This window comes from Dermacentor silvarum, chromosome 7 (genome assembly GCF_013339745.2).
Source record: "Dermacentor silvarum isolate Dsil-2018 chromosome 7, BIME_Dsil_1.4, whole genome shotgun sequence".
Taxonomy (NCBI): Eukaryota; Metazoa; Arthropoda; class Arachnida; order Ixodida; family Ixodidae; genus Dermacentor; species Dermacentor silvarum.
This window is the reverse complement of record NC_051160.1, coordinates 102077922-102100850: the sequence shown is the minus strand read 5'-3', so window position 1 is coordinate 102100850 and position 22929 is coordinate 102077922. Positions and strand designations below refer to the sequence as shown.

At 48.5% G+C, this 22929-nt stretch overlaps 1 protein-coding gene across 6 annotated transcripts in view; it reads right to left on the bottom strand.

Annotated features, from left to right (window-relative positions):
• The window catches only part of LOC119458325 (echinoderm microtubule-associated protein-like 2), a 153201-nt gene that overhangs the window by 69744 nt on the left and 60528 nt on the right, over positions 1–22929 (bottom strand). For all 6 annotated transcript variants that reach the window (XM_037720157.2, XM_049671087.1, XM_049671088.1 and 3 more), the window contains exon 2: positions 1149–1295. In XM_037720157.2, the coding sequence (XP_037576085.1) occupies positions 1149–1295 (147 nt within the window). The remainder of the gene's footprint in view (positions 1–1148; positions 1296–22929) is intronic.

Here is a 22929-nt window from a genome sequence, read left to right as displayed (position 1 = left end):
CAAATGTTTTTTGCTCACTTTACCTGATGTTGCAGTGTACACATCCCATAACACTGACATCTACATTTATGCTTCTAATTCCTCGTCTGTAAACTTGCTTCTTACTACTGCACAATCCACTGTGGCTCAGACCTATCTTTGGAATATGACGGTGAGCACAAGTGCACATTTGAGCACAAGGGCACATTTGAGCACCTGCTCCCCATTCAAATTTGATCTTGTTCGCATAAAATGCTTCAAATGCAAGGACCAAGTTCCTACTTTGTAACTATTGAGTGAGCTCACAACTTCCACTTACATTAACAATGCACCAATTTATCACAGTTCAGACATAGTTTGAAAGCTTGAAACAGCACAAGTGTGCAGATCTTGACTGGCAACGCTCCTTTTGAGCTGGCTGAACATATGCTAACTAGCCTCTTTTATAGTTCTGTAAAGTGCAGTTTCTTGATTAATATTGCCTGCTTCACCATTCACTCCAGTCATAGAAGCGAGAAATATGCGAGAAGAGATACTCCCTTTTTTTTGCTACCACTGCAAATGAGAAAACAAGTAACTTTGCATAAAGAAGTATGTATAGTACTCAGAAAGAAAGAGATAAAAGAGAGGCTTGTCACAATGTGCTTTACTGGCAAATGGCTGCAGTGACACTAGTCTTTTTAATCCACCAAATGACACAATCATGAGGCTGGCTTCAATACAAGGAACATCAGTGACATGTGTTCCCACCAAAAAATGAAGTCCCAGGTTAACATTTTTGACGGCTTAACCACAGCTTAGGCGCAGCTTGAAAGATCATGACAGCAAGCACACGTCTACTCTGCTGAACCAAATGTCTACTCTGCTGAACCAAATCTTACAAAAAAGCACAAAGGAAGATGAGGACAAAGAGAAAAAAAGCAACAAGAGCAGTGTTGAACATGTGAGTCAGGAAGTTTGGAGGAACTAATGAAGTTCCTAAGTGACGTGTTCAGCATAATCACTTCTTCCTTTTTCAGCCTTGCCTCCCTAAGCACCATTTCACAAGGTGAATATACTATGCCAACTGTCAAGTTGGCATATTCACCTTGTGAATATACTGTTTGAATTCACCTTGTGAATATACTGTTTGTGAATTTTCAGTTTTGTTAAACAAAGTGCATGCTCACCCCTCCCCTCGAGCTGGTTGATGCGCCTGAGCAGGTCGGCAATGGTGCTCCGCAGGCAGGTGATCTCGTCCGCCTGCTCGAGGCTTTTCTTCTCGAGGTCGCTGACCCGCTCCTGGAGGGACAGCTCGTCATGGTTCAGCATGTCCTCTGCACGGGAAGAACAAGTGGAAGAGGGACTTTAGCGAGGTGCAGTTGCTCACGCTTGCAAACGAAATAATTACGTGTTCGAGATACTCGCTGCAGCTAGCAAAGGAGTAGAAATGTAGTGGAACATACACCACAAGTTATGCATTGTCAGCTTCCTTTTGTTGGCGAGTGCAAATGCACACAAAGAAGTGACATTACAAAAAAAAAAAAAAAATAGCGTAGCCTGGAACACACTATAGCTGTGAATGACTGTACAAGGCTTAGTGACCAATGCATCCAGCTCCCACCATTCCAACACAAGTTCCAATTCCTGTTTCTAACCCATTTCTTTTTAAACAGCAGTTGTTATTCTTGATATGGCAAAGATTGTGCATATAAAGTTATGCACCATGCAGCAAAGTTAAAGGCTTCAACAGAAGTACTGCCAGACTTGAACATTATATTCAATGCAGCATACAGAGTTCTCTACTGCAAACTGCTGTGGTCAGAAGTTCAGCATATACACTCCGACAAAGATCTCGATTTTTTAACAAGAGCACACTGACTGTTCAACATGTATTTGAAGGCACCATCGTCTAAATGAGAAGACGAACAAAACAGTAAGAGGCTACTATAAATTCTTAGGTCACTGCTCCTTCACACATGCGATACAGAGATTATGACAAAAACAGCACCTTGAAGAAGGGACGGCTGCTCGATCTGCACTCATAAGCTTATGTTAGTGACTGTATGAGACAGCACAGGCCATCTGTGGAAGTGAACGACCCGGCGAGAATGCATGCTGACGCTTTGCTCTTTGTGCACGTGTTTGGAAACCAGCTGCTACAGCATCCATCTTTCAAACCAGCCTGACAACAAACACAGCGCTCGTATGAATCAATACCGGGCATCCCTCTACACATCAGCCACATTTTAGGATGGTGCCTCACTGCACGGAAAGTTCAGCGAGCAGGCACACGACAAGGTATGACGCATACTGACTTCAACACTCACAGCTACATACACCGGATACTCAGGGGCGGTGCCAAGATATATATATATATATATATATATATATTCTTTTTTTTTGGGGGGGGGGGGGCCCAGAGCATGATTCTTTATTTTCAATGGGTGTGCAGGATAGCACTCCATCACATGACAACCCTTGTGCTAGGAGAGGGGGGGTTGGCTGCCCCGGGCCCCTTACCCCTGCAGATACCAATGCATTACATGTAGCATGCACACGTACATTCACCATCATAATTAAAGTGAACATGCCTTAAGCTCTTTCCTGCTTCCCCTGCAGGGGGTGCCAGAGATTTCTGGTCAGGGTGCCTTGAATGTGCTCGCTTATAGCATCTTCCTTCTATGGCATTGGATGTTTGCCCCTTACAGCCCTAGCTTGTTAAACCACTACAGATCTGTTCTCAATTCGTGTGCACCGTACGGGTTAAGTTTGACGGCAGATGTACATGTTATCCATGCGTGACTATAGTAAGACCATAAATAAAGCAAAAAACAATAAATAGGCTTGTGTCATCAAGTCAAGCTGTTACTTTCATTACCATTATAGACAAATGGGAAAATGTTTAATAATATCTGCAAAGGTTAGCCTAGTGGCAGGCTACTCCAGGTGACATAGTGAAAGATGAAAAAAAGAAAGGGAGTGAGATAAAAGCACAAAGCACAAACACACACACACACTAACATGCGCAGAAAATACACTATCCCCAAAGTTATTCACATAGTCTCGTTGAGGCCTGTATCCAGCAGGACTGCTATAAGCACTTTGGTAAGGCGCAGTTCAGATACCAGACATTGCCACCAGTATGGCCAATCGGGACACTTAACAAACTACAGGAGAGTCAAAATCTGGGCCAGTTGGTACATCATCTACAGGAAAAACCAGTCAAAAAGACGAAGGACAAGAGAAGGCAATTCACACCACAACGACTGGACTAACAACTGCGCTTTATTGAAAACAGCGCAGTCCAGTCGTTGTGGTGTGAATTCCCTTCTGTAGTCCTTGGTCTTCTTGACTGTTTTCTTTTTCCCTGTAAACTAACAAACTAAACTCACATGCATCCAGCGATAAACCAATTATCTTGGCCTAGCAATGACCAATCACGCCTCGGCTACATCGTCGCATCCTCTCGAGGCTCACCTCGCTGACCACAACACGGGCGCACGTTGTCATGAAAACAGGCACGTCAACAGCGGCACCCGAAGTGGCATGGCCGCAGCGGTTAGCGTCCCCGCTCTTTCGTACTACTCGCCCGCATCCCTCGTTCGAACGCGCGTCTCGCCGACTCCGGAACCTGGGCGCGTCCCGAACGCCTGCCGCCGCGGCCACAGCTGGAGGGAGCGGGGGCCGACCGCTTCGCCGTATGATGCGCGGCAGGAATAATAAGTAAATAAAAAAAGCGCGGTCACATCGTTCACATAGCGATACAGAAGCGACCCGCCTCGGACGAAATTGAAAACTCGACGGATGGCCAAAACAATATATCCGAAAGAAAAAAAAAAAAGAAAGAAAGAAACGAGCACAGCTGGCGTTATAGCGCTCGCTTTCAAGTACCGCACGGATGGCGACGACGAAGTTTTCAAACTAGGAGTTCGAAGGACGAGACAAGTGAGAGAGAAAGGAAGATAACTGGAACGAAAACATCCGGTTTGTTACCCTACAACGGGGGAGAGGGGAGGAAGGAAATAGAAAGCGGGAGAGAAACGCAGCACGTGTACACGATCCAGTTATAGCAGAATAAGAGTGAACACTTGTCATTCCCTTTTTTTTTTTTTTTTTTTGTCGTCACCGGCTTCACCGGCAAACGGCCCGCGTTAAATAGTGCGACGTACAGAGGTCAATCCCCATCGGGACGCGACCCATCGACCACGTGCTCCTGGGCGCCAAGGACGACACGTGCGGCATGGAATCTACGTTCCATTTGTCGAGTTTAACAAAAGACGGTTACACTAATGTCCGCAGAGCCTTGACTAAAGGCCCCCGTATTTGCAGGCGAACCGTCAACGCATGCATATAGTGGGGGCGAGAACTTACGGGGTCGCCATCTGTCGGAAGCGCCTCGCTTGCGTAGTATGAGGGTTAACGCGGCGCCTCTTAATATACCAGTTCGGCTGTCGGCGCTCAACAAGAACACCACGCCGGAATCCCCCTCGCCATTTCTTTAAGTACTCCCCGAACGAGTGAAGTAATTCTTACTGTCAAAAGAATAATCTTGGGCAAACAGAAAGCGCAGAATAGTTTACAGGCGCTATCTCTTTACCGAATACGTGCAGTGAACGCCCATTGCGCGCGGTCGCCGCGATGGAGTCCCCCGAACCAGCTTCTTGCGTGAAAGGTAGACAATCGCTGAGAACAGCTTCTGTCAAATATGTTAATACATTGTGCTGTCTGTACAACCAAACGGAGCATAACATAATGAAGCCTCAACGCAGCGATCGCACGGTTCGCAGCAACCGACTGCGTACGTGTCTGCATGCATGTCCGCGCACGATGTTTCGCTTGCTGCGAGCGCGTTTTCGCACCGTACCGTGAGCTTTAGGCCGCAGTATATGAACATTTGACTATACACAAGCAACCATTGTTGCGTGGACGCTATCAGAGCTGTTCAAAAATAATTTAGTTAGAACTGATTGAATCGTCATGATGGCACATCACGAGACGCCTACGGCGACTCGTGATGTGCCATCGTGACGATTCAGTCAGTTTTTTTTTAAATTATTGGGCGTTTCATTATCGTTATTTCTCAAGTTGCGTCGCACTGTATGTTTATCGGTCTTCTAAGCGAAGAATTTCCCGCTGCTCCTTTTTGTTAATCCAGTACATTCATTGTTTGGTGCTAGCACAAACATAAGCATATGCCATGCCTTTTTTTTTAATGTGCTTCTTACCGTGCGCTTTCCATTCTGGTCATAGACCAAATCTTCATGACATTAACCGGGCAGCACGCGCGAGCGAGCTTCTCATTGCGCGCTTTCTGCTACTCACCGAATATCGCAGCCCCAACGCCGTAGCCGAAATCTTCCTCGCGTAAGTGCTTGCTACACACCTCAGTTGTAGCCGATGGCTACTTGCCGGTTCTGAGTTTCGCAACCCAAGCTACACGCAGCTTCTTGGCCTGTGCGGGTACGTGTGGAAGGCTGACACCGGACTTCGTTGTGTATGCGTCCGGCACTGTGGTACCGAGCAATAGCCTACCATGTCGGACGCCTTCAAAGGCAGCCACTACCTATTATAGTGCTTTCAAATGTTGTCATGCAGACGCCTGAAGCGGGAAAACATCCCCACTTAATCAGAACCTCAGCGCAGGTGGGACTAAACTTTCGTTTTCAGCTCGCTTCGGCGCTTCCGAAGCAGACGACGCGGCCGCTGTGTCCACGTGATCCCTCATACCACGTCACGCCGACGGTGGCGCCAGCTTTTCCAGTGGTGGAGCTCGCCCCCAATATTCGCGGAGTATAACTTCCACCCTATTGGTACGACTTAATCCCCCGTGACATCCCTTCTATATCTCCGTGGCACCGTGAAAAGCGTTTACGAATTCTACACCTTTTGGGGCGTACTTTTGGCACAGAAACAGCCATCACGCGTTCTGAGGCCGCTTATAACGCCTCGTTTCTTCCCTTCTTTACATTTTGCCACCGCCTTTCATTATTACGGAGTTGGAAATAATCTTCATCGTCGCCCACGGAAGCCGCAGTGTCGTGAAGACATCCCCACAGCTCGTCAAGTGCAATGAAAATGCGGCAGTTACAGTGCTGTTACGTATATAAGACCGAAGAAGCTGCGAACGCGTATGTACGAACTAATTTCGAGAGAAAGGTGCAGTCTCCACTAGGGGGAGTCAGTGACAAGGACATGAGCCGTCGAAGCATCCGTGCGACTGTCCTTTCAGGCGGCTTAATTTGTTACAGGAGGCTCAATTTGTTACAGGAAGCTAGAACCGAATGTGCAGGAAAGCTCTTCGAAAAAGTAGTACAAACTCGACTCGCGGACCACATGGAAACAAACGACCTTTTTCCCGCGAACATGTTTGGTTTCCGTCCCAACATATCTGCGCAGGATGTTTTCCTAGCTTTACAGCACGAGGTACTACACCCACATATTGGGGCAAATGACAACGTAGTGCTGGCCTTAGACTTGCGGAAAGCCTTCGATACAATATCTCACGAGGCCATTCTGCAGAGCCTGGAGTCAGTGGGCTGTGGAGAGCGAATATATCAATACGCAAGGAGCTTCCTGTGTGATCGTAGGGCGACCATAGGAATAGGATCCACAAGGTCGGAACCTTTCACGCTGCCGAACAGGGGTACCCCCCAGGGCTCCCCACTTTCTCCGCTCCTCTTTAATGTGACCATAAGGAGGTTAGCAACAGAGTTGGAAAGGGAAGCGAGATTAGGAAGTGCCATATACGCGGATGATATCACCATATGGGTGACTCGAGGATCCTACGGTGAAAAACAGGACCTCTTGCAGTGGGCAATCGACCAGGTAGAGCTTTTCGCACGGGAGGCGGGAATGGCATGCGTCCCCGAAAAGTCAGAGTTCGTTCGGGTGCGTGCAAGATATTCCAGGCGGGCAAACCGGCCGAGTATAGAACTCACTCTGAACGGACAGGAAGTCCGCGAAGTGCAAACCCTAAATATTCTGGGGATATGGATTCAACCGAAAGCCAACGCGGAGCATGCGATACGGTTGCTAAAGGGCACGGTGATGAATGTGGCGAAAATGATCCGCAGGGTCACGCGCAGCAGAGAAGGCTTTTCGGAGGACGAGACAATTAGACTAGTGCACGCTTTTGTCATCAGTCGAGTCACGTACAGCATCCCGTACTTAAACACCACCGCACAAGAGATTAAACAGTTGGACATTATATAATACGACGAGCATATAAGGCTGCCCTTGGGCTCCCTCAGAGCACCAGCACGGAACGAATGGAGAAGCTAGGGGTGTACAACACCTTCGAAGAACACGCAGCGGCCGTTTTCTTGTCTCAGAGAGAGAGGTTAGGCAAAACCAAACAAGGGAGAACTGTTCTAAACAGACTGGGGTATGCACCTCGTCCGTTTTATAGCGCAGACGATACATCACTTCTCGATAGGGAAATTAGGGCACGTATATGCGTAGCACGAATCCCAAAAAATATGAGCCCGAAGTACCACGGGGGAAGAAGAGAGGCTCGGGTGCGAGCATTGCGAAGGAGTTTCGAAGGCAAGCCGGACGTCTACTACACGGACGCAAGTTACTCTGGATGTGGCATACACATCGCAGTCGCCACGTGTCAGGAACGGGTAGTAGGGGCATCAGTAAAAACCGCATGTACGGCAACCGCCGAGGCGACCGCGGTAGCTTTAGCTTTGAAGGACGCCGAATGCAGAGGGACATCCGCGGCTGTCATCACCGACTCACAGGCGGCGTGTCGCCTCTTCCTGTCAGGGGCGGTACCCCGGGCGGTGATTAGGATCATAGGCAATAAGCTATGTAATTTTCACAGCCTCACGCGGTGCCCGGCACACGAAGGCATGAAGGGAAATACGAGGGTGGACCGATTAGCTCGAGTATACTAAATATCCGAGCGGCGGACCAGCCACGTAGGGACTTTCCAACGACTGCGAGAGATATCTTGGAACAACAAAGAGAGGAAAGACGGGAGTTCGGCAGGCCCCATCCAAAATTGACCAGACGGCAAGCGACAGACTGGCGCCGACTCCAAACGAACACTTATCCTAATCTACACAAGCTAAGACAAATACATGGCGAAGCGTACGCAGACAAATGTCCGTGGTGTGGCGAAAAGCCTACATTGCCACACATCACACTCATATGCGCGAGAAGACCTCCACAAGCGAACACACACAAATTTACTAAACAACACTTTCTAAGGCAGTGGGAGGCATGGCTTGCGGACGAGGAACAGGACAGTCAGCTGGCTCTCCTGGACCAAGCCCAGCGAGCCGCTCAAGCCAGTGGGGCCCTGGACTAGGGGCTCCACCCACATTTTCCTTGTTTTTTTTTTTTTGCCTTTCCCCATTAAAGTTTACTCTCTCTCTCTCTCTAGAACCGAATACGTTTTTCATCCTTTTTTTTATAAGCTTGCGCGCTAGCGTGGACCGGGATTAGGTCAGATCCGCGTGTCCAGCAGCTATCCTACACTTCTGCTTGCGACCGAGACAAGTAAGATGCAAAACAAGGACAACCGACCATACACACTGTACACGCGTGGGTCCCACAGCGCACGTCAACGACAAAAGACAAAATACCAGGAGGAGATAATTAATAAGATAACCGCGGAGGCGCGCCTCCAAGTCGCCCGCGGGGAAGTGACAGAAAAGGCTAGAGAGAGAAAGACGTCCAGGAGCTGATTCATTAAGGATCCAGTTGCGAACTGCAGCGCGGGAGCCGTGGGCTGCCACCTTCGTATAGTGTTGGTGCAGGAAGATTGAAAGAGAGAGAGAGAGAGACTTGTTATGGGGGGGCCGTAGAGGCAAAAGCGCCTTGCTAATAATGCACCGCGTTCGGCGCCGCCGCCATGGACCTAGACGCGCGATAGGGCGAGTCTTCGGCGCGAGCGCGGCATGCAAATCGCATGCAAATGAGCGCCCTAATAGCGCGAGCGAGCGAGCGCTGTCAGCCGCGACGCGACTGCAAGGTCGGCGAGGTGGGGAAGCGCACCACTGTCGCTGTTGAGCGCGTAGAAAGTGACGGTGACAGGGAAGTAGGAGACAATTTGTTACTCCTGGCGGAAAAAGAAAGAAAAAATTACTGGTGTTCGCCTCTTTCTTGTTCTTCTACCCACTACATACATACCCAGCAATGCGGTTTACCTGTGGCTGCGGCCCGACCTGCTGTAACGGCGCGTCATTTCCCGTTCGTTTTACAGATGAGAACGGTCGGTTTTCTTCGCGTTTGCGTACACAGATATGAGCATTTGGGTGAGTGACTTACTGACAAACTGATGAACAGCGCTAAAACAAGAAATGTACGCTGCTGCAGTTGCGGCCCTGGCGAAGACAAGTCCCCATGTCGAAACGTTGGCTCCGGAGGGATTCCTTGTTCGACTATACTAACCACTTCAAGCCTCCATCTTCGCGTGAGCTTCTTGCTTAATTGGATCGTTATTAAGGCGAAAGCCTCGGGTGCCTAGGTTGGCGGTTCCCTTGGCGGTGACCTTGCAGTGACCTTCGCGAAACTGTGTCGTGACCAAAAATGGCCAGCGCCGCAAAGAGAAAAAAAAAAACATGTCTAAAAATTCCCGGATTGACGTCAGATTTCTCAGGGAGGATAAATTAGTGGATTTGAAAAGAATATTTGGTAAATTTTGATCTGAGTGGGAATCGAACCCGGAGATCCGCGCTGCGAGTCGAGCACGCTTCCCTGAAGCCACGGCTGCTCCACAGTTGTGGTTTACTAAAGGTGTGACCAGTGCGTGCCTGATTACACACGTCACGTGGTCACAGACACTCGCTCGTGCCACTGCTCGCGCGTTCGTCGTCTTCTTCCACTGCGGGCAGGCTTTCGCCTTCACATTTTACAAACGTGGAACACTTGCTTATCTTTTTTTTCTTTTTGATAAACTGAATAACTGATCGACCGACCAGCGACATAGAGGAGGCGCTGGACCGACTGACTGACTCATAGATTGACTGTTTCCAGCGCCTTAAAGAGGAAAAGTTCCCAGTATACCTTTCATAACTTGCCACGGGCCTTCAAAGTACGTGATAGTCAAAGTACGTGACAGTGCTTTCTTTTTATTTTCTCTTCTTTTACGCCTCCGCGTTCGAGCCTGCAGAAACCTTCGGTCAATCAAAGAACGCCGTATCCGGCGGATATTCAAGCAAGAATTTACTATAGCTGCCTAAGCAAACAATGCAAGCCGTTTACGTACTGCTGCTAATTACTGCTAATTACTGTAAAAGGCGTAACAGTTGCACATGCGTGCTTGGCGTTCTGCAAGACTGTAACCTGGCGCGATCATGCAACGAAAGAGAAGTTCAGCTTCTGCGTCATTCGTGGCTTCAAGAGTGGCTTTTGTTGGCGTTGTAGAATCGCCAATACGGGGTGTTTCAGCGAACACTTTCAAAATTTATTTAAGGTTACCTGTGGTAGATAGCTCAATTCTAGTTCATGAGCTGGTCTATTCGAAGAGGCGGACATTACTAGCACAAAAAAATTGAAATGCATAATCGACTATAATCAACAAAAATTCACTAATTAAGGTTTTAACTAATTACCCGATGGCCCATATTGCAATTAACAAATTGTAGGCGTGGAGTTCGGAAAGCGGATCCACTTGGAATGATTTCTCAGGATGACACCAGTTTCGAGATATTAATTACCGAACTTTGCGGAGAAATGCATTGGCGTTCCAGTTAAGTTTGTGCTTCAATGTATAAAGCGAGAGAGAGAACCAACTTTATTTATCCCATTTTAAAGGGAAAGGGGCTGCGAGAAGAAGGCGAGAGGTTGTCCTCCTCGCGGTAGGCCGCCTCTACCACCTCAGCCCACCTATGGATAGCTTCCAGAAGTTCGGGGTTATGGCTGCGCATGGCAGCCTCCCACAGCTCCCGACTACTTAAAACTCGACAAAGGTGAGGGGGTGGGGAGTGGTTCTTGCATTGCCACATAATGTGGTTTAGGTCCGCTCTGCTAGCGGGACTAAACTTGCAGGCTGAGGTAGGGTATATTCCAGGGTGAATTTTGTGACGTAAGGCAGGGGATAGAAAAGTGCGAGTCTGCAGTCTACGCCATAGCACCTCGTGTATGCGTGACGACCGACACATTAAAGGTGGGAGGGTTCGGCGGCCTAGGCGGTAATGCCCGCAAATGTCGTGGTATGAAAGTAACTTGTCTTTGGAGGTGAATGCTAGAGGTAGATTGTTGGCGTCTGAACCGTCCCTAGCCTGCGCTCGGTTCGTGAAAGCTCGAGCACTTGCGTGGGCCGTTTCATTGCCGAATAGGGCTGTGTGATTAGGTGTCCAGATTAAACTCAGAAGTTGGCATGGCGGATTATGGGATAGGATGGCTAGGACTGTCCTGCAAACCCTATTCGCTCCAAAGTTGTATATGGCAGTTTTCGAGTCACTTACTAGTATAGAGTAACTGGGTATTGTTGCGGCGAGTGCCACCGCCGCCTCCTCCGAAGAAGAGGCTAGAATGGATGCTGCCATCGCAACGCTGCCAGTGGAGTCAACGGCTGATATGGCAAATTTGTGTCCACACGGATACTCTGCGGCATCGACATAGACCACGTCTTTGTAGTTACATAACTTTTTCTGTAGGGCTTTAGCTCGTTGTTGCCTTCTATGTTCGTGATGATCGAACAGGGTGCATATTCTTAGGGAGAGGAGGTATATGAAAGCGCTCATGAATCGGGTGGGGAATATTAAATGTCTCATTGGTCATGGGTGCTGGGTTAATATTTACGGAGTTTAGGATGTGCCTACCAGTGTGGGTGTTCGATAAGCGCTGGTATTGAGCTGTCAGGTGGGCTTCTGCGAGCTCACTAAATGTATACAAAGTACCTGTAGCCAAAAGTCTCTCAGTGGAGGCTCTACTTGGCACTCCAAGGGCAAATTTGTAGAGTGTGCGTATCAGTGCGTTAACTTTATCTTCCTCGGTCCTAGTTAAGTGTAGATAGGGAAGGGAGAATGTGATTTTACTAACTGAAAGCGCCTGTACCAGTGTTAGCAGTTATGCTTCACGGAGACCTCCATGCTTATTAGACACCCTTCCTATAAGCCGTGTGGTGTGGTCTACGCTGGCAGTAACCGTTTGAAGTGTGTAAGTATTGAGTCGGTTAGATTGAATGTGCATGCCAAGTACACTAATTTTCTCGACGACGTAAACTTGCTTCCCGTTAATATTAATCTGAATGTTGGGCGTATGGCGTTTATTTGCGGATAGAAGTAACAGCTCATATTTAGCGGGCGAGCACTCGAGGTTCAAGAACCCGGCTCTCGTAGCCACTGCATCTGCAGCCGCTTGAAAGGTATTTTGAATGTAGTCATCCGAACCACCCTTAATCGATAGGGTAATGTCGTCTGCATACAAGGGATATTGGAGATGCGGTATTTTTGCCAGCGCCCCTGCTATAGCTAGGTTAAATGGAAACGGCGAAAGCACAGATCCCCGAGGAGTGCCAAAGCTACCTAGGGTGATTGGGGGAGAAGTTTGATCATTGAGAGTAATGACGGCTGTACGACTGGTAAGAATAGTCATGCATTTTTCTACCACAGCTAATAACATTCAATTCACGTAAGATGGATTCATGATCTATGTTGTTAAATGCACCGCGAAGGTCGAGTCCCAAGATGGCTTTGGTGTCTTTGCTACCTGTAGGAGTAAGGAGGTCATGCTTGAGCCTTAGCATGGCATCCTGGCAAGAGAGCGACTGGCGAAAGCCAATCCTCTCTGGCGGGAACAACTGATTGCCTTCCGCGTATTTATTTAAGCGATTAAGCATGACATGTTCGAGCGTTTTGCCCAAGCATGACGTGAGGGAAATAGGTCTAAGATTAGCTATGTCGACGTTTTGTTAAGAAACTAACTGGAACGAAAGTGCATTTCTCCGCAAACTTCGTGAATTGTTATCTCGAAACTGCTGTCATCCCAAGAATTCGTTCCAAGTGGATCCGCCTTGCGAACTACACGGCTACAATTTGTAAATTGCAATATGGGCCATCAGGTAATCAGTTAAAAACTTAATTAGTGAATTTTTGTTAATTAGTCGATTATGCGTTTCAATTTCTTGTGCAAGTAATGTCCGCCTCTTCGAGTAGACCAGCTCATGAACTATAATTGTGCTATCTGCCACAGGCAACCTTTAAGGATATTTGACAGTGTTCGCTGAAACACCCTGTATATAGTAACGTAATTTTCTCTTTAGTTTAAGTATAGGGAGAAATTGGGATAATTCGAGTTCTTGATCAGTTATATAATGAACAACGGACTAAATGGGGCAATAGTTGGCTCGTTTTTTTAATTTATTTTAAGAGAGCGGTGACTTCAAAGCACTACACGAAGAAACAAGACTTTGTCCTGTCAACTTGTGTTTCCGTCTTGTTTCATCGTGCAGTGCTTTTAAAATAACATATTCTTAAAATAAATTATATATTATACACTCAATTGTACTCTGCGCACTACCAGGGAGGGGGTATTCTGTAAGAGTCCACCTAGTGGGCACGTTCATTTCGTCTGCTGCTGAAGTTCTAATTGGCTGGGCTGGGGTGCACGTCAGCAGGAGCCATGGGCGCCACGGCCAATCAGCACAATTCAGCAGCGACCGAAATGGACACGTCGACTAGGTGGACTCTTACAGAATACCTTCCCAGATGTGCCTTTAAATACGTGGCAGGATTCGCATATATACGACACCCTCCCTGAGACGCCCACGCGCTGGTCACAATGTGTTCCTGGCAACGCGGATGTGAGCGTTACTGACAACGCGTGGCCGTCGACGGGACACCGCGAGATTTGCCCAGCAGCTGCTGCTACCACCACACTCCCGTCACGTGATCGTCGTCACGCCTGGTTGTGCTCGCCGCGCAGTTATATAAGAGCAACTATACAACAGCGACACCGTGGTGCGACCGCTATACATAAGTGCGCGGACAGACGCGCGCGCGCGCCTTCCAGCCACGGCTTCCCGCGGGGGCGCGGCAAAGCGAAAGCGATGCACGTCATTAATTATTAATGCCGCGCAAGTGAGGCGCGCGTGATCACCTCAGGCGCGACGACCGCGGCGGCGCAGTCAGAGCGCGCTACCGGCGTTGTGACGCAATCGCCGTCGGTCGTGCGGCGGCTCATGACCACAAAGCACGCCGCAGCTTTCAGTCCACCGGCCTCGCGGAGCAGCGCATATTGCGAGGGAAATGAGCGGCCCGCGAAGCAAACCAGGTCGTCGCGGCGTTTTGTCGCAGTATACGTGCGCGCGCGCGCGCTGTCGTATAAACAAGGCGGAAGGTATAATAGCCTATAAATGATTTTGAGGTGGCCGACTTGCGAGACGAAGATAACGGAAAGAGCAGCTGCGACAAGAGCTAAGTGGCAGGAAATGTAAAGTATATAGGCCTCGATTTTTTTTTTCCCCGAACGTCTACATCTGTTGTGTCATCATCGGCAGCCTATATTTTGTGTTCACCACAGCACGAAGGCCTTTTCACTGACTTCCACTTATAGCCCCGGCCGTTTTCCGCCAGCTGACTCCACCACGTGGCAGAAATTTTCCCGATCTCGTCATTACCCCATTAAACCTTCTGCCGTCCAAGACCGCCTTGTCTCGTCCATTCACGCTTGTTCCGGTGCTACGCGGGATAATATAGCGGTTATATGCTCTATACGCTTACGCGTCTTATACACTCAATTTTACCCGCGTTTATCAGCTGTACCTACGGTCACTCTGTCATCCGCAATGCCTACACTTCCGGTGTCTTATAGCTATGTCTGTCAATTTCCGGCGATTAGATTGTCGCGCGCTTTCAATCAATTCGATCGGAAGCTTTTTTTTTTAATGATTGCAAGTGCCAACAACGATGGCCGGTGCGACAAGAAATATGCGACATAAACTACCCACGCTTAATTCTGATGAAGGGGACACAACCACCAAATATGGCTGCCGCAAGGTTCCAACGCAGTAAAATAATTTACACGCTTAAAGGTGAATAAGGGTGTACGCACATCTGTCTATATATAGCTCACACCTTACAGTCAAAAAGGGCGAGTTATAGACCGATTTACACCCCTATTCATTTTAAAGGGTGAATTATTTTACAGTGAATGCCCACTGCTGCTGCTTTTGGTTTGAACTGGTCTGCAAACAACGGCGGTTCGCTCACAAATTAAGTTGATGTAGCGGGATGATTTGGCCCGCTAAATCAACGTACTGTATAGATGCTTGTGTAGTAGCTGACACCACCCTACTGCATGAATTAAGGCTCACTAATTGAAAGAAAAAAATGATTGATAATCCATCCGAGAGAGCAACAGTTATAGGAAACCCGTACGGGTTTCTCAGAAAAGAAAGCGTCGCAGTTGTAGAAAAAATGAGTCCTCACCGGGGATTGAACCCCAGGGTCCATCTGTGACATTCAGTGTATACCTGTGCTTTGAGTTGTCGATTAATTCGATCTCGCCATGCTAGACTCCATGCTTAGCTCAGATGGCAGAGTATACTTTCCCTGGAAAGGCGTCGGTTTCGGGTTCGATCCCCGAAGCAAGGCGAACGTTTCTTCAACTGCGAAGCTTTCTCTATTATTAACCCGTATGAGTATCGCATATGGGCTTCCTTTGAAGCAACGTGACTTTTTTTTCTTTTTTCCATTTCATGGAAATTCCACATTACGGATTCGCACGGTGCCGACGACATATCTCTCCCGACGAGACAGAAGAGAGAATGAACGGACATAGAGCCCTCGTTTCACGATGACGTCACTCGGAACGGGGACACCCGTAGCGGACACACGAATCGGCGGGGCGTACGCATATATACCGAAACGATGTCAGTCGGCACCGAATCTGGTTCGGACAGATCCGACAGGTCGGTGAATTCGAACGCGACTATCTCGCCCCCGCCCGCTCTACACAGGGACGCCACATCGCGACGGGACCGCCAGCGATAAGGCCAGCCGCCGCAGTGAACCGCGAAAAGGTCGCCGCGATGTAATCAACGCCACCACGCGACGCTTATCTAAGCGCGCGCCGTGTATACGAACTCGCCACACGCGTATATACATATCACCCGCGCCCACATGCGACGGCCTCGTCTTTCTTTTTTTTTTTTCCTTCTGGACGCGGCATGGATCGATCGACCACTTTCCGGTCCCCGAGAGGCAGGCACGTATAATAAACACACGCTGGCTGAAAGACCCGTATACGGTATTAGGGGTCCTATCTGCTTATTTTCACGCGCATAGCCGCGCGCACACTGCAAACACGCGGGGCGCCACGTAGACTGCAGGGCCACGCGGGCCGGCGAATAAAGCGGCGCTTCCGCAAGGCCTCTACGTTGACAGCACGGCGAGCGTGAATGCGAACCGCTCAGTTCGGCGTATAGTGCAGACTGAGATATATAGGCACGGAGAAAGCGTCAACGATCTGTGTCTGATCAAGCACCAGGCCAAAACAAGTACATTGATTGATTGATTGATTTTAACATGTATATAAGTGACACATGATGAGCAAGGTAAGACAAGTGGAACCCTATACACGGGCTAAGTTTGGCCGGCCCGGATTCTATTTCAACCCCATATCACAATTTGGCCGCTGTGACAGGCAATCGATCCCACAATCTAGCGCACAGGACGCATTTATCCTGAACCACCGCGACCACACCCCCAGGCGGGGATCGGGATGAATTTCTCCGCCACGGATGCCACGGACGCCGATGCTTACGCCGACGCCGGATTTTCTGCGACACGGGGCCCTTAAGGCTATCGCGTTAGAACAGAAGGCTGTGCAAGAGTCATGGCTTGCAGGAAGACACTGACGAGTTTAAAGATCATTTCGCTCGCATTACTGATAGAGTATGCGTCGGTCCTGACGTCAATGCTGCGCCATCGCGGGCATCCTGTGGCGTCTGCACAGTGGAAGGCGTTTTATGCTAAGCACTGTGCGGGTGATATGTAGCACCAGTGTATGTGTATGGTCGAAAGCATCAAATATAAGTCAGAAACCGCTCTTTCGAAACGTACGGAGATGAGTCCACTGCGCAGTAACTGCCCCGTTGAAAACGACGGAGCGGCGAAACAGGAGCAGCAGCCGTATGACGTAGAGAATCACATGACAAGAGGAGCGACGGCGGTTCTTGCGGCGGGCAGGCTGGATTGCGCAACGCTCTCAAGCACTGCGCTCAAGCAGGCGCACGTTGCGAGTCCACTGCCGTCGGTGTGCTGCTGTGATTTCGGTTGATCGCATAGGTGGCGCTGGATAATCCACAGATAATACAGTGACTGCATATGATTCCACAGCACATGCAGCAACTCTAGTATAGACAGCAGCAGTAGATCACAAGGTCATAACTCACATATAACCATCAGATAGAAGTCATGTGAACGTCGATAGATAATCATCGGATGATGATATGGTGTTACAGTTGCTCGAGTGAAGCATGAAACTCTGTACGCTGTTTTCGTTCTTCACTTCCTTTTCATTTTTTTTTTTTATTCTTGCCGCTTTCACCGGCGAAGCTCGCTGGGCTGGGCTGAAGAAGCGAACCATTACGGCAAAGGCTGCAATCGGCAACAAGCAGCCGTAAGCGTCCGCAGCACTGCACGGAACTGCTGAGGCCAAGAGCTTCGCTAAACGTCGGCGTCGAGAGCAAATTCTCGCCCTTGCCGCGTATACGGAGCACAGACAGGGCGTGATCGCCGGCTGCAGAACGAGAATGGAGCAAAGGTTTACCGATTCTACAGCAATGGTGCTTTGCAACCGATACCGATCGACAGCGCTCCGATTGATCGCCAGCGTCGGCTGGCACAGCCGATCGTTCGGCGTCTGATTAACGGGCAACGTGTACGCACACTCCGAGATAGAGTTGTTGGGAGCGCCGCTAGACGCACCATGCATTACAATGGCCGACACGGGTCTCTGGCCAATTGAGTCATCAAACGAGTGCAGTGGAGATAGCTTGGTTAATTCCCTATACTGATCCAATGATCAGATCAGACCGCGACCCCAATGTGCACTCGGCGTCACATTTCGGAGATAGTTCAGTGACAGGGCAGTCGTCTTCAGAAAAAAAAAAAATCAGTCAGGCAGAGTTGCGATGTCAAATAGTGGAGAATACTCGGGGATTTTAATAATGCTTATACGCATTGTTAACACTCGCCCCCGAGAAAAATGAACGACCCGTATCGGAGAAAATTTCTCCTTCGAAGTGCTACCCGCAATTGGTCATATAGCTGCGGCTATCGTCTCGTTATCAGGCTTGTGACTGTCGTAATATGAAGACGTCCAAACGCTGGTCAATATACCAAGACGCTCTTACGTATAAAAGGTTTGCGAATATGCACCCAGAACATTTATGGCAAGGCTCGAATGTGCACGAAACTGTGCTTTCTCTCTCTCCTCTCTTTTCATCCCTATACCCCCTTCCCCCAGTGCAGGATAGCAAACCGGACGTGCGTCTGGTTAACCTCCCTGCCTCTCTTCTATTTCTCTCTCTCTCTCTCTCTCTCTGGAAACATGCCCCTATATAAAATTACGATTCATAAGGTATATATAACGTTCCTAAACAACAGAGAACTCCAAAGTACCTTTGGTCTCCTGGAGTTCTTTCTAACGTGCGCTCAAAGCTCGAAAGTTTTCGCGTTCCACCCTGAAAAAAAAAATTTTTTTTTACATAAAGCTGCTGAAATCGATGACGCCACGAGGAACTGGTGCGGAATTGCCGAAGGTGGCGGCGCCACTGGTCTCCTTTTTGATCCCCTTCCTGGCTTACCAGAATTCACTGCAACACCGACTTATTTGGTATTCCAGAAGCGCGATACAGCGAGTTTTTAGTTAGCACGCCTGTCCCTCGGCGCCCGGCAGAGCGTTTAAAGCTCTGCTGGGTGAAAACGTGCGCAATCAGTTCCTCGGCGCGGCGCGTCCAATGAACCGCGGTAAGATCGAACTCCGCGGATGCCTTCTTGTCGGTGGCGAGCCGGAGGATATATATATATATATGCTATACACTCGTACGAATGCACAATAGGTGGGGAGGCGGACGGAGCGGAGAGTGGCTACCGGGCCGGAACACATCGTCGGCACGCGTGCACCTACACGCACAGACCTTAAAAAAGGCAGCGCGGACGCGAGTTCCAACGATGTTTCGTGCGAGGACGAAAATTGGCCGTTGCAACCGCGATCGTCCTTCTTGGGGAGCCAGCCAGGCGGATCGACAGCGCAGAAGCGATCTTTTTTCTGCATTCAGTAAAACTCACCATTTCCTTGCGCATACCTTCTTTTCGTTTCTTATTTCTTTCTTCAAGTTTTTTTTTTCTTTAGTTCACAGTCTCTGCTCAACTACTATAGCGTTGCAGGGAATCCTCGCTACGCGGCCAGCCTATGGAATGTACCGAGAAATCCTGCATGTAATACGACGGGACTGAGCGATGCATGTGGGGGCGCTCCAGCGCCAATTGAACGCAAGGTAGACCACCTTGCTTGCACAGAAAAGCTGATCGAACGCAATAATCAACTGTGAGGAGGCTTCTGCGTGCTCCCTGACCTGACAACCATTGCTCCGCGAGCCTATATAGAGAATGTAGTAAAAAGACAAACCAGCTGCCTGCTGCAATGAGTAAAAACAAATGCTTCCTGTACAATAGAAACTTGCCCGTTTACACATTTGCGAAGGTACTGCTTCCCCGCATAGCATGGTAATCACTATGGCTAGTATTTACGCCATTATATATATATATATATATATATATATATATATATATATATATATATCCCTTCAAAGCCCCAGTGATCAGGCTATCATTTTATGTATCGCGGTGTACGTTCTGACTACTGCGTTGTGAAATAAAACGTTCAAACGTAAAAGCACCGAAAATGAGCAGATCTCTAGCGGAAAAACGAAAGAGTCAAGGGCTCTAAGGAATCAACCGCGTTTAGCTGTACCAGGATAACTTGCTGCACCTACTTTTACATTTCGCGGCTTCGAAATCGCACCCCGTTTAACTTCGGGCTTCGTATATTATATTCTAAATGTCATAGCAATTCTTTTTTTCTTTGTTTTTTGCCATTCCTTTGCCTTTTCTCTTTTCTTCTCCGTCATTATAATCGGTTTTCTTATTTGTATTTTCTTTTTTCCTAGCAGAGGTAAACAATAAATAATAACACAAGTGACGCCGTCGCAGAGACTGTTCGTTGCGGAGGATCCCCCTGGCGAAGGGGCAGACAAACAACATTGCTTCCGCAGCGCGTCACGCAACACTGCATCCACGAACAGACGAATCCGGTTACTCGTGTGCAGACGATATTTTTCTGCGGCCCGCCGTGTTTCGATTTCGCCGTCCATTTGGCGCCGCCTTCTTACAAACCACACCACCGCGAATACGTGTACTACATCTTGGCGGTTCAATGCCACTTTCGGCTCTCCGGTCCAGGGACGGACTGGTCAGATTTTGTTTGTTGTGTAAATATACGCGCAAGTCGGCATGCTGCGAGCGCTGCTGCAGGCGCCGCAGGCTGACAACGCTACTCGTTTCGAGATATCGATCGGTTCGGCGTACACCGGTTATGCAAAGTGTGCGAGATCTCCGGCGGATCTGATCCGACATAGAGCGAATGTTGAAAACAACGAAAAAAACGACACGCGAACAGAAGACGCAAGCGCAATCGTCGTTGCATGTCTCTTCTCTATAATCTATAGTTTTTGCATCAGCTTCCGAGACGTGTTTTCGGACAATTAGTCGTGCCTGCAAACCATTTTCAGGAGGCGCCCGCGACGCGTAATTATTCCGTCTTATACAAGCTCTGCTCATTACGAGCTCTGCGGTTAGCACATGGACTTTTCTGATCTTCCTGATGGTGGCTTCAAACGATCTTGCAACGCTACTTATCACGCTTTATTTATCCCTTCTAAATTTTCGCGCTTTCATAGTTCTCCGAACACAGCAAGGAAATTATTATCTATACGGAAATGCGCAGGCATTTATAATTGTCGCCGTTTTAAAGCAATCTCTCGTTGAAGAATGATGAGTTTTCAAGGTCACGAAGTTGTCTGAAGCCAGAAGGAGGAAGTTAGGCAAATCCATTCACACGCCGCTCGGTTACGAGGGACTCCGACGCAGCGCAAGAGAAGAAGACAGACGAAGCGCTTCTTCCTCTTACATCCTGTGTCTTGCGCTGTTACTCGTTTGTCTTCTTATGCAACATGCATACCAACCGGCCCAAATTCGCACTCTATTGACGGATACGTGACAGCGCGCGCCTGGAGCGGCTCCGCAATCCGCTGGAGTGCGCAGTTCAGCAGGCTCTCTTTAAGGAGCTAAAGGGAGCCCATACAGTCACTCTATAGGTGTGGCCGCCGTAAAAGCGCAATTTCCTTGGGAGCATATCCCATATACGCTCGGGCTGCGCAAAATGCGGCCAAGGCGGCGTCAATACAGAGAATGCTGACCATGCAGGCGAATCCTCCGAGGTCGAAGCAGATTCTGCCGGCAGTAAAACATATACGCCTGCAATTGCGCGCTACCCGTTCTGACACACTCAGCATGTCTCTGCGGCGCCTGGTTTTCAAACGACTTAAAGTATAGCTGTTCCGTGTTCCCACTTTGTGTGCTTAATAATCGCGCGCCAAAGCAAACAGTTTTCATCGGTAGCTCTCCCTATCTGAACCTCCTTCACAGAATACCCGAATGACAAGAGAGCTCTGTGTTTGCACTTAAACACGTACACTGAATTACGCAATCTTAGCACGAGGTATACCTTCTGCACCATCTAGTATAAATTTCCTATCTTCTTTCTCCCTACCTGGAGGCCATGTGCCAATTAAAGATGAAATTGCTCGCTTACACCGAGCCGTAAACTATGTAGTTTGTTCTCGTTCTTCCTATATATAGGTTCAGTACTGCAGCTAACGTGCAATGACACGAATTTCACGCCACTGCCTTCCGCGGAGCAGTCTATAGCGAAATGATATACCGGCGGTAGGCCGTCCCATACACCTCATAACTTTTACAGCGTGGAATATCTGTTTCAGACGTTACAATATCAACATGTATGCAAGGAAAAATAAATTCTGATCATCAAGTGTCAGTAAATTTAGGTCATTTTCTATAGATAACCCAATCTTGAGTCATCTCCTTCTAGATCCTCCGTGGCCGTTTCTTAGTATAGCCATGTAATAGCCACTTATTTTTTTTTATATATGTTCTCAGTTAACAAACCACTCTCGCGAAAATTCGGAAGGTGGGGGAACGTTCACGAAAGGAAAAGCTTAGTCTATATCATCCATCCGAGAGTACGTAATTTCATGCGAACCTACAAAACAACCGCCCATATAGGGGTTCGTGATTAAAAAAAAAAAAAAAAAGACCCGCGGCTGAGGAAACTGTGGGATGGATGACAACTTGCTCCCTTTGATTTCATAATTTTAGTATATTTTTCTTCCACTTAATCTAAATAAGAACAAAAAAGAAGGACAACAACTACAGTGTCGTAAGCTGTGCGTGTTTCACTGCGACCGAATTCAGGAAATGTACGCAAGTTCCGAAAGTTCCAACCTATCATGTGCAAAAGCAATTCACATCCCAATAATGCTGGTGCAATCGAACGAGAAACGGCGTCAGTTAGCAGCCAGCTGGCATCTGCCTCAGTTTGAAAAGCGCGACGCGTCAGTTCACTTTCAGCGGCGCAGCATACATGCAGTGCAGGGCCTGCCTGTGGCATAGTTTCCCACGCCTTCGGTGCGAAAGGTAACACCCGTGCAACACTGGCAGAAATTTCTCACGCTTATATAGGTGCTATACTACACGCTCACTGACGCATGCAGCCACGCCGTATATACAGCTCATCTATCCCCCTTCATACATTTTTTTTGCAACGCTGTCCGCTCCAGGGCTTTGGATGATGCAAGTTATATACCTCTAGCTGGTCGAAATAATCCGGAGCCTTCCACTATATGGCGTCGCTCACAGCAATCAA